Source organism: Lepisosteus platostomus, chromosome 8 (genome assembly GCF_059453375.1).
Source record: "Lepisosteus platostomus isolate fLepPlt1 chromosome 8, fLepPlt1.hap1, whole genome shotgun sequence".
Classification (NCBI taxonomy): Eukaryota; Metazoa; Chordata; class Actinopteri; order Semionotiformes; family Lepisosteidae; genus Lepisosteus; species Lepisosteus platostomus.
Window position 1 is genome coordinate 50,310,639 of NC_142618.1, and position 12,418 is coordinate 50,323,056.

General features: G+C 36.7%; 1 protein-coding gene across 4 annotated transcripts in view; it reads left to right on the forward strand.

Annotated features, from left to right (window-relative positions):
• LOC148657484 (extended synaptotagmin-2-A-like) overlaps positions 1 to 12,418 on the forward strand; it is a 65,984-nt gene that overhangs the window by 33,168 nt on the left and 20,398 nt on the right. For all 4 annotated transcript variants that reach the window (XM_088643830.1, XM_088643827.1, XM_088643828.1 and 1 more), the window contains exons 7-8: positions 4,844 to 4,899; positions 12,205 to 12,325. In XM_088643830.1, the coding sequence (XP_088499956.1) occupies positions 4,844 to 4,899; positions 12,205 to 12,325 (177 nt within the window). The remainder of the gene's footprint in view (positions 1 to 4,843; positions 4,900 to 12,204; positions 12,326 to 12,418) is intronic.

Below are 12,418 nucleotides of genomic sequence, written 5' to 3' on the forward strand. Positions count from 1 at the left end.
CATTTTCACAGTTGCCGAGTAGGCATGTCGTTCATTTTAAGAGCGACTTGCTTTAAGACAAGCTAAGAAGCAGAATACCATGCCATGGGCATCTTTAACAGGAATTAGGATGTATGTTTTCATGTCAATATATGATTAAGGAGAGGAACTGCAACTTGGGAAAATCCGTACACTGTAGAATATCAACTATATGTAAATATAATAGATTTTTTTTTCATGAGCTGATTACTGAATAATGTGCCTTCCAAATCCCATTTTGAACGAACCATTTTCTGCATCATGTTACTGTATACGTTAACGATTTTTTTTTTTTAATAAAGCACTGATAAAACTGTTTTGTTTTGCTTGGAAAGTGCTAATGTGTCCCTAACTGCTGTTCCTGTGGATACAAATCTTGGCAGCAGTTCTGAGGATGAGTCATTGGAGCACAGCTGCAATTTTTCACTATGCCAGCCAGCCTGGCAACTGGAACAACTATTAACTTATTACAACAGCTAAGGAGTAGAGTGTACCCTCCCTGTTTGTTTTTTTCTTTAACAGAAAATAAGTTAACCATTGTGAAACCTCATTCTTGAATTTTGTGGACGAGAGAGAGTCTAACAGGTGTTATACACTGTTGTGAAAAAAAATGTTGTGGCTACTGTAAATATGTGTAAATTTACCTCCCAAGTGTGGCCAAGTGGTTTTTAAATTGCAGTGCTTCATAGACAACTGACCTGTTTCAGGTATGGATTTGAGTACACTGCCAATACTCTACTCCTGCTGTTTGGAGTGGAACCAGTCATGGAGTCCTATTTGGGTAATAATTTAAAACCTGACACAACAACTGTTGATTGGAACCTGACTCCACTCAGAAACGTTTGAAACCCTTTGATGTTTTTAGTTTTTTAGTCTAAATAACCAGGTATTCTTCTCTGTGATAACAGAATACTTTTCACTAGATTTTTTTTTTATTTACAACTAATTCCTTTCTATGGAAATCAATATATTTTTTTTAATTAAGAGTACAGTAGCTGCCTGGGGTTAGCCTCAACAGTGAAATGGCCTCATTCTAAGGGAGCTCTAGGGAAAAGACCTGGAGTGGAAAACTCATCTCCACAGCTGGGTATTGCATATCAACTAGTTGCCCTACTGTAAAGGCAGAAAGAGGGTGAATCAATTAATCCAGTAAGGGCAACAGACATGTAGTCTGTAAACATCACTGTGAGTCACTAGGCCAGTACCAGTCACACCATCTGCAGTTCTGGAAATGCTGTTACTTTCCATTGCTATTCTCCTGCGGTCTAAAGAAATCATTTCAAGATGTTGCAAATCCGTGGATGAATTTACAGTGTTCTTGATCATCCTTTGCGTAGCTTGAGTAATCAAGAAGATGGATTCCAAAGCAAATGACTAAAGAAAAAATTGGGCCTATTGCTCTTTTTTAGATAATCAGTCTGGAAATGTAAATATTTGAACCATTTTTCAAGAAATATACTGTAGCTTTTGCATCCATTATATTGAATTTATGCTATATAACAAAGTATACCCTTTACATTTCAAAACTTATTTTAGAAATTCAGCGAACATACCCAACAAAATCAGTACAAAACAGTCAAATCTGTTAAGGGTCTCTCCTGAATAACTTTATATTTCTGGGGGCAGGTGCAAAGGCAAAATTTTCTTTTACAATTCTTCAGTGACAGCACGAGTTTCACTTTATTTCTGTGAAACTGTTGTTTTGAAAGTATAAGGGTTTATTATTTAGCTTTCTTGTAAGTTAATTCTACAGTGAGAATGGGCAACGATTCTGTTGCTATACAACGTTTGCTTTCCTTATATTTATATTGATAGGTACAGAAATAGTCACTTCAGTCTTTTCTTTATGAGGCAAGAGCACTAAATTTCCTCGCAGAAAGTTTATAGATCCTTTTCAGTTTTAACTTGACAAAATGCATATGTTTAAGGTGATGCATACAGTATATTGTTGTGGTCACACTTAGACTTTTTGGGAATCTGTGCTTTGTTGTGCAGTTCTCTGTACTGCACTGGTAAATATTCTGACATGGATTTTACAGCTTTCCTACTGAATGTCAAGGGTACATAACTGTATTGATTTCCGAATGAAAGCATTTGGCTGTAAAAAAAAATCAAATATCTTTGAGTATCTATGACTGATTTCAATTTTATAAAAGGTAATGTGAAAAATGCCTCTAAAAAATGCATAATGAAAGCTTAATTACTTGTAGTAAAGACATTTCTCCTTTATGCACATTACTTTTAGATGGGGGTTTTAAAGAGTCTTTGAAGACTCGTAACAAAATCCTCCCTTAGGCACAGAAAAACCTCATATCGCTGTGATACTAATAGTATATAAAATCGGCTCTCTTGTTCAGTGGCAGTATTTCAGTAGATCTTTGAATTTGTAACTTTCTTTTTAATATGTTGGACTTAAGTTTGATTTTTTCTATCTATCATTATTGAAAGGGATTTTTGAAAACTGGTTCTCCAACCAGAAAAGTAGAAAACTTTAAATTATTATTTTATGCGATCAGTATTTTCATATTATCATGTTTTAAGTTTCTTGTTCATCCTGTTATATGCATTTATGGACTCTGTATCAGTGGAGTTGCTTAGTTTCTCTGACTGCTAACTACTGTGAGGAAGCATGCACAGGAAGGAAAATGTGATGGCATGAATAAAAGATTGTTCGTTGATAGTGGTACTGTGGGCTTAATGTACACCTGTTCCCTTGTTTTATATAACTCAAACTTCATTTCCTCCCAGTCTTTATCAGAGGATGTGTGTTAATTAAACTTAAATGGGAGCATGACTCCCTAAAAAAAAAGCAACAGCAGCAACCTACAGATCAGACAGAGCACACTGAACATTGAATTGCTTAATTCTGTGATCCATTTTTATTTTTTTAAAGTTTGATAGAAATTTCAGATATTGCAGTGAAAACATTTATGTCATTAAGTCTTATGAGTTTAAGTAGATGTTCTGTCATTCTGCAGAAGCATATTAGTAATGTTAAGATGATCACTTGCTTTCCTCATGTTCTACATAAAGGGACTTTTGTAACTTTATGATTTCTTGCTCTAATTGTTGGAATCAGCGTGTGTCACAAGTCTGTTATGGATAGATGCTAAAGTCAAGCGATGGTCTGGCTACTGTGGACAGAAGCTAAATTATTCCAGAACTATATATCTTTATTCATATACTGTAAGCAAACACAGTCAGACAATAAGACAATAAGGAACAAGTGCTGTACTGTCTTTATCACTACACTTCCCCAGTCCAGATGCTGTACGTAACCTGCTGTTGAGAGATATATATAATGTGATGAACATGGCTTTTAGCATCCTCAGTAACGTTTTGCATGCATTGACAGCAATATCAATGATAACATAACATCCTACCTTATTTCTGTGTTTTTAGCATCCGTCTTCTACTATATCTACCCAACTGGCTAATGTGCTTTTTGGGAAGCATCCAAGCAAAAGCCAGGGTTAGATGAGATACAATGCCACAATTTCTGAAGCTCTCGTGTTTGGCCCATGACATAAATACACAATGTATACATACAGTGCCTACACAATACAGTACATACAGTAAATCATTTGTAATTTAGCAAAAAGGGACCTAATTGGAAGGTGGTGAATGCTTCTGCAAGACACTGTATACAATGCACAAGATTCTTGCATTATATCTGATGTTTATCTTGGAAATTAGCCTTCTGAACCTGTTTGCTGAATTGGGTTACTCCACATTCTGATCGTGTGATGTTTGCTGTGAATTGTTGTGACAGCTGTACAATTACAATAAGAGTATCTAATGAAATGAAAGTCAGTAAAAGCCAGGTAGAACTCTTTAAGTCTCTAATTTTGTATGTGTATAGTATAGGAATTGGATGGATGACATAACTTTGTGTGGGTGGTTTAATAAAACACAGAACAGTGCTAAGTATCAAGTATGTAGATTACTGATGTGTGTTTAAATATTGATTTATCCTTAGACCAAAAAGTTTACGTCTTACTTGCAAGTTAACATGTAACTGCTGGTTTTAGACGTGTAAGCCAAACCTAGAAAAGCCTCAGTTTCATTTAGCAAAAATAAAGAGAAGAAAAGTGGCAATTTTTATATTCAATTTGTGCAGAGAAAATTTTCTTAAAATCCCAAGCACTTCTCTTAAAAATTTGCTTTCTACCTTATTAGCTCTGCTCCAGAATAGAATGTTCTGTACATAGTGTATAAGAAGTAAGGAATCCACCCCACCTCCATAAGACAGACACTTACTGTATGCAAGACCATGAGTTCATTTTTTAACCAGTTTTTAACCACAAATCTGTATTTTCTTCACAATAGCTTATCTTTACATTTTCTTTGAGAGTTACAAATCTGATTCAGAGCACTGGGAAATATTTACTTTGGTGTTATTGATCTTTTTTGCAGTAGGTGGTGAGGAATTAAAGGAAAAGTGCAAGATGTGTACATTTATTTTCATAAATTAATGACTTCCATGTGTGAGGTGGTATCTTTTTTGTGGTTTATTACTTAAGGTGGCTCTCAGTTGAAATAGCTACTGCCCTTTCCTTACCTTCTGGAATATTGTTAACTTGGAATGCCGCCTTTCCGTTATGTCAAAACCTCACCTTTTGGTATTCTACGAATTATGCTGAATTTGGTACTTCAGAAATGTTCTCTCTTCCTTTGGCTGTGGTAAATGTATTGATTTTCTAACCAGGTCATTATAATAAAACAACTGGGGGACACTAAGGTAGTTCCCATTGCTGTATGTTATTGATTTTCAGCATTCAATCACCGTATCCTGTATAACAATGGACTTTGCTTTCTTCTGCAGCTGCTGGACATTAACTGGACAGGCCTCACAAATATGTTGGACATTCCTGGATTAAAGTAAGTGAGCAATCAAAGGAAATAAAACAATAGAAGGCAAGCTTCCTTTTCTACCATGTATCTCACACCATTCAAGTGTCTTTGCCTTTTGGTCATTACATGCTGTTCTATATCTTTATTACATCTATGGGTTCAGTATACTGCTCACTACAGCATGCAAGCAGGGATGTCAGACTACAGCTGCCACCATCTGGATATTTTCCAATACTGTGTTTACTGCTATCGCTTGACCAAGAGTGAGGAAGAATATTGAACTGCTTGCTTACAAAGAACCAGATCTGTCGTGTATTCAGGTGGCTGATTATCACTGATCACTGCTCCCTCTGCTTCTCCACGTAGTAATAGTATATGACATAGTTTAATATTTAATCTCAATATTGGTTAAAAAAATGCTTGTGGGCAAAAATGCCAATTCACCTGCAGATCTGATTTACTGTCAGCTGTGCAAAATCTGTTGAACGCCGTACTCACTTGTGTGTTTTGGGGAAAAACATTTCCTTACTTCAGTATGTCTTTATGAGGAGCAGTGCATACATATGAGGAGTACAGTGCATGATCAAGTTTGTAAAACCCTTAGATTACTCCGTAGTCATGTATATTTTATACCTAAAACATACTTTATTTAAAACATCTTCATTAAAGTCTTAATAAAGTATTAAGATATTCTGGTTAATGTAATTAACACATTGATTCAACAGTAACTAACCTCGTGATTAAGTGTATAAACCCTTAGATTCAGTAACTGCTGACACCTTCTTCAGCAGCTGTAAATGACCTCTCCTAGGTGGGTTTCAGGCAGCCAGGGCGTCCACAGCTCTGACAGGAGGGCATGTTGGAGTTTGTTCACTCGACTTTAATCTCCCCATGAAGTTAGAGGGGTGAGAGTGGGAAACCCAATCCAATTGACTTACTGATTTCATAATGAGTGAATGCAAAATAGAAAATAATGTGTGATAAAAAGTACAAACGAATGAAGTGTTTGAACTAAAGATTTCTCTGAGCCGAAACTGGGTGATGCAGCAAGACCGGCAAGACAGTGGTCCTCAACATGCAAGCATGCCTCATCAGAATGACTGAAGTGAAAACCCAGTCCGAAACGCCATTGAAATGTCAAGGCAGGACCTGAAATGAGCTGTTCATGCAAAGAAACTTTTAAATGTCACCGACCTGCAGCAGTTTTATAAGCAAAACTAGGCCTAAATTCATTAAAGGCAATGCAAGAGAATGGTAAACAGTGACAGGAAACATCTGATACTTTCATTAAATGTTATCAATAAAAAATGAGCAATTTGGCAAACCCTGGTACCCTGTAATAGATATGCTACATCTTTTGTGATATTGATGTACTTGTTAGTAGTTAAGCATTAATTTTTAAAATGCACTTAATACTATGATCCGTTCCAGGAATCTTCTTGTAATTGTAATGGTGGCAGTTACTGTAATGATGGAAGCTGAGGATTCAGCTACAAATAGTGGACAAACAAAATGGAAATAGCAATGTAAAATCTGTTAACAGGGCGCTGGCCCACGGCAGAATCTACAACAATCTACTGTAGATGTCTCCATGCCGGATGCCACGCCTTTCTTCCACATGAAAGTCAGTCTTCAATGAATCTTATTCCCCTTCTTCCTGTGAATTTAAACTTGCATCACTGCACTTCTCTGTGGAGTTCTTGGCAGACTGTTCTTCATTAAGCTGGATGCTTGTGGCTCAGGTTGAAATTTAGATAGATACTTTATTGATCCCGTGAGGGAAATTGCAGTGCAACAGCAGCTTTACACAGACAACACAGCCACAGTGTAACGAATGATACAATAATAACAATAGTACAATACATACAATACACTCAGTACAGTGAGGGGTGCACTAAAAGACTTAGTCCGGACACACAAAGAACAAACTAGAACAGAACAGTGCGCAGAAAAATCATATCACACATATGAATATAAATATAGATGTAAATATAGATATAGATATAAATATAGATGTATTGCACGGGTCCCTGGCATATATTGCACAAAAAAAACGGTTGTAAACGGGAAAAGAAAAGAAAGAGAACAGATGTAGCAGTAGATGTGTAGATGCGTTCAGTCCAGAAACAGGTCACTGTCAGTGTTGCCTTTGCCCAGACGCAAGGTGGATGCGTTGTACAATTTGCGGTCAGTCGCTCTGCAGTGGCCTGCCTGTTTAGTTCTGTACATGCACTCTGAATTAATGCAACGATATCATCATCATAAGTATGAATCCAAATATCAGCATCTGCCCACTGTTATCCTTTGCTTCCAATGTCTTTTCCCTTAGTGTCCCATGCTGACATCTTAAGTGTTTCTCATGAACACAGAGTCATCAGGTTGAGCTGTATTGGTTTCTTAAGCTCCTGCATAATGTGCACTAACAGTCACCATACTGTATTTTTCTAAGTCACTGAGCTCTCCTTTTTCAGTCATGCTTGCCAGAATTGCAGGCAACCAGGTCTGTCCAGCATTTCATGCGTATACATGCTGGGATGTCATTTGCTTAATTAACACATGAGCCTCAGCTGATACTTGGTGTCCCTCATTTACCCAAGTGTTTCCATTGTTCTGTATTTGTGTTTTGTTCTTTCCAAAATCTGTTGCACTGCCGTTAGTGAACATTGTTACAGTCTGATTAGAAACATGGTGCAGGGGCATATTGATCAGTTCGGTGAGCTAGCAGATTTGTTGCAATTTAACAAGAATCCCCCACTTTTTTTCTTTGCTATTTTTGTTTTCTACGTTTAATGACAGGTGTGTCCATAGACAGAATCCTTTGTTACTCAACTGCCATGGCCCCCAAAAGTCAGAGTAAAGTCCCTCTTCAAGAAATTTAGAGCTAGAGAAATATGAGCTTGTTTAGTCAACATCAGACATCCTTGATTTTATTAAGAGCAAGGCATGTTTATCATTTCAAGGTTCCTCAAGGCAGAAGGGAAAGACATTTGAAAGATGTAAATCCAACCACATACTGAAACCCTTTAAACTCTTAGATCACCCTTCACTGTTAAGATGTAAAGTTACTCAACCCACAGTTTCATCATTGTCTCTTTTTATAGAAAATGAGTAACCAGTAAAGCCCAAGAAAATGCTTGTACTGTATGTAGTTAAAAGTGAATTTGAGTTGAAAAGCATCCCTAGTCCGAAGTGGAAATTAAGAGTGGGTGCATTAGGACTGAAAAGCAGTGAGCACCTCCTTGCTCAGAGACTCTCAGTTATGCGTCATGAACAGATTTTACCAGTTAACAATAGAAGCTGACTCTCTGAGAGGAGACCACTGGAATTTGGGATTAACAACTGGATGGAATTGTGGAAATTCCGATAAGTAGCCAGTAAACAAGAAAGGATAGGCCTCTTTTTATTTGTAGATATTCTTACATCTATTTTTTACTTTGTGATTGTTTTTAAATATCTTTTATGTATTTAATTAGCTTTTATTTATTTTTAAGTACTGCATTTAGTGAGGACCTGTCAAAATGAATGGAACCTAAGGTGATGAAAGCAGACACGGACATTCAAGATTCCCTTAAATGGAAAAAATCACTAGGTTGTGGAGAAAAGCACTGCCCACCCATGTAATTATATCTTTAAATGAGCAGGTGGGAGAGAGACAGGAACCTCCCCATGGCGTGATACATTTTTTAAGATATATGAGTTGTTTTATTTTGTTTTTGTATTTCCTGAAGTATTTCCTGAGGATATAGGCACACAATGAATGGGAACTATGCTCTAAAGTGCACTGCAAATCCTTTGTTACCCCCTGTTCCCCTGTAAAATTTAATTGTGAAGGTTATTAGACTATTTACACTATCCATTATGGAATTAAAGTAGTGTTGTTTTGCTTAAATAGATGCAGTAACCACGTTATTTAGTAGCATCAGCATCTAATTGATTTTGTTTTTCTTTTGAGGGATTTTTTTATTTTGTAATTATTGATCAGGCAGTTGTTTGTGTAGTCACATCTGAGGTTTGTACAGTTGGGTTAGTAACAACTAATGGTTCAGTCCAGAAAGAGTCTATTATCTTATGCTGTATGGTTACATTCATGCTATGGAAACCTATTAAAATCATAAATTAATGTAATGAACACCACGCTGGCTTGAATAGTAGCTGACAATGCCCTGCATAGGAAGGATATGTTGTTTTTAAAAGGCATAGCTTCTGATAAGTTGCTCAAAAAGTGAACAGGCACAATTGAAATACATTTTGGACCAAAGTAAATTGAACTCCATTGCCTCAATTAAGATTCTCAAACCTGAGTGTCGGGGTCCCAACATTAACCTTAGTAACACCTGAGATGAGATGCAGTTTAATTAAAGTGACTGTGTCCTATTCAATCAAATTCTAATTAGCATACGTTGACTTCTCAGTGTCCTTACAGATTCCATGGACTTCCTGGAGAAATGTAGTAATGGAAGAGATGGGAGAAGTATCTTTCACAAGCACAATGTTAGAATTTTGTGCTATTGGATAGTTGGGGAGGGATGCTCTGCTTCACAAAATCTCCCACTATTCACATTGAAAACCAATAACACAAAAACTCGCCTATCTTAGGGCTTTAAAATAGCAGTGATGAATTAACAGCTAGGCAGCAGGTTGTAAATTTCTACCTTCTTGCTCCATTCCTCTTTTATCACCCGAAACAAGTAAAGCACAAGAGTTCCCGATTCATTCCCAGTTGCCTATACGAATATGAATGTGGGACATACAGTACTTTATAATTACGCCTCTCATGACTATTGTTCTGGTTATTTTTAATGTTGAAAATAGACACACCTTTTGCCTTGAAATGTGGCAGTCCTGGTTATTCAAGTATATGGAAACAGAAACTTAGGTTACCTTGAGGATCCAGTGTTTGCTCCACCCATTACAACAGCCTGTGCATTTATAGCATAATTAGTGTGCATGTGCCTCACGTTTCCTCTGGAACAAGGCCATTTTACACCCAAAATACATGACTTAAGGAAGGGAGGGGATCATCAGGGTGCTCCCTTGTTACAGTATTTCCTGATATTCTTACAGATACTGTAGTACTCGTCCCATTTTCTTTTAACTTTGGTGACTTAATTTTTGCTTCTGGACTGAAGTTCACTTATTACAAACTACCAGTGCAACAAAGCAAACATACAATACGATGGCTAAAACACCTACTGTAGGATTTTTATGCAGGAGCCGCTTGTACAGTAATAATGTACAGTTATGCTGTTAATAATACTAAAAAACAAACTACCTTTTGGAGTCTGAAAAAGCAGAAAAGCATGAACAATATTTTAATGATTTTGTTATGCTTTTAGCACTTTATGTTCACTGCAACTGTTAATAGTTGTTGAAATGAAGAAATTTGGTGACGTTTCGAGCTTTACCTCAAGCAGTGTTCGTAACTCTCAAGAAAGGGCGTGTTGCTTAAAAAAAAGGCAGTTTCTCTTTAGTTTGCTCATTATAAGAAACACTGCTTCCCTCTGGTGGACTGAAGAGAAACATGATCTACTGAAGATGTGTTTCAGCTAGGAGTAATTGGTATTTGATACTTTCACAGTTTAAGGATGGATGTTTGGAAAGTAATTCCTATGTTTAGAGGACACCTTTAACTGGTGCTCCAGCATATCTTGAGTGCTCTAACGACAGTTGTTCTATTCATTACTGACCTCCTGTTTTAGACTTAATCCATAAGCTAACCTGTTTTTATCTTTCTGTTAATAGCGGGTATTTCATGTGCACACTTCATATGTAAATTTATATTTAAATGCATTTTTATAAGCATGTATGTTGGCACATTCTGCCTCCAGGAATTGGTAATGCTACAGTATATGTTGATCTGATAGTCTTGTTCATCTTGGCAAGTCGTATTTAAGGTTCTAGTAAATGTACCGATTTAAGACAAAGTGTGAACAATTATTTCAGCAGCTAAATAAAGCCCCCAAATTTGAAGAAATGCATATTCACCCTCTGAACAGGTTATTTAACCTGCCTGTTCTGTAACTGATTTAGTGACTCGGCAGCAGGTGTTCCTTTACAAGTTGCAAGACTGCAGAATGAACTTCATGAAAATAGTTTTTCTAGAACCCACAAATACCACTAATGTACACGTTAACAATAACACAATTGGAAAAAAAAATAAATTAAATTGTGAGTTTTTCCTACACCTAATACACTGAAAATAATAGAATGCATTAAAAAAACATATGGGACAGTTCTGGGTCATTTTCTTTAGTTTACATAGCAGGAGACACACAAGCATTTGTTATGTTCTGTGTTGCTGTACTGTAAATACCTCCTACAAAAAGGTCTCCAGTTACATACACAATTCACGTCATTGCTTTCAAAGCAGGGAATGTTAATGAAACCAAAGATTTTGCACAGTGCTTGCTTGGTGTTGGGAAACAGACTGGTACTGCCAGCTGCACAGAGAACAAGAGGGAGAACGTTGTGCTAGATTCTGGAAATCCACATTCTGGAATACTCTCTGCGTGAAATGAAAGGAAGCTCTTCTTTGATTCTCAAGAGCATCCTCTCTATGGATCCCACTGCAAGGTCATCTTTCGGTCTCTGAGCTCTCGGACACTGTGCTGTGGATGGACAAGATTCTGCTGATGCTGTTACTTTTCATTGCACACTCTGTGATGGATTATTTATTGAAAGCCATTGAGTTTCTTTAATGTATATACATTCTAAAGGATTTTCACTTTACCCGTGTCCCCTGAAATAAAAAAAAGATGGAAAATCTCAGTGAGAGTGTAGTGGGATGGAAAAAATAATTAAAGTAGTTATTTTAGAACTCAAGCTCCAAAGTGTTTGTGCTTTTTTTTATTGCTCATGTTTTTCTATTTTGAAATCCCCATTTCACACTTTTATTACTTTTCTGAGTCAATAAAAAGTATAGAATTGTGCAATATTATTATAATCTTTTCAACAGAAGAGGTTAGTATTAACGAACCTTTTGTGCTACATTTGTTTTGCTTTTGGGACTTTTTGTCATGGCCATTTTCACACAGTCAGTGGAATTATATCTAATCTTAAGTACATTTTTGTCTTAGTGTAGTAACTTTGCATTGTTGTCGTACTAATGTTTTCCTTCCTCAAGCATCCATATGCTTGAAAAAATGCTACTAAGACACTAAGTTCCACCTTCTGATGAGACACAGTTTCCTGTTTTGATGTTTGTTTTTATTGTTTAAAGTTTTCTTAAGTCTTAAGTCTTCTGTATCACTCTATCCATACAGTATTCTCCCATTAAAGATAATAATTTTCTTTGTCAGAGTGCTAGAGGCCATATCTCCTATTTTTCCACAGTGGCCTGTCGGACAGTCTCATCCAAGACATAATCTGCAGTTACCTGGTTCTTCCCAACCGGATCACAGTTCCTTTGGTAGGGGATGTACAACTTGCCCAGCTCCGCTTTCCCTTGCCGAAGGTAGGAACTGTATCCTTTAACTTCATGGCCAATTGAGTGATTGTCACGGTGAAGAAATAGAAAAGATGTAGCTACAGTAATTTGAACTGTCGA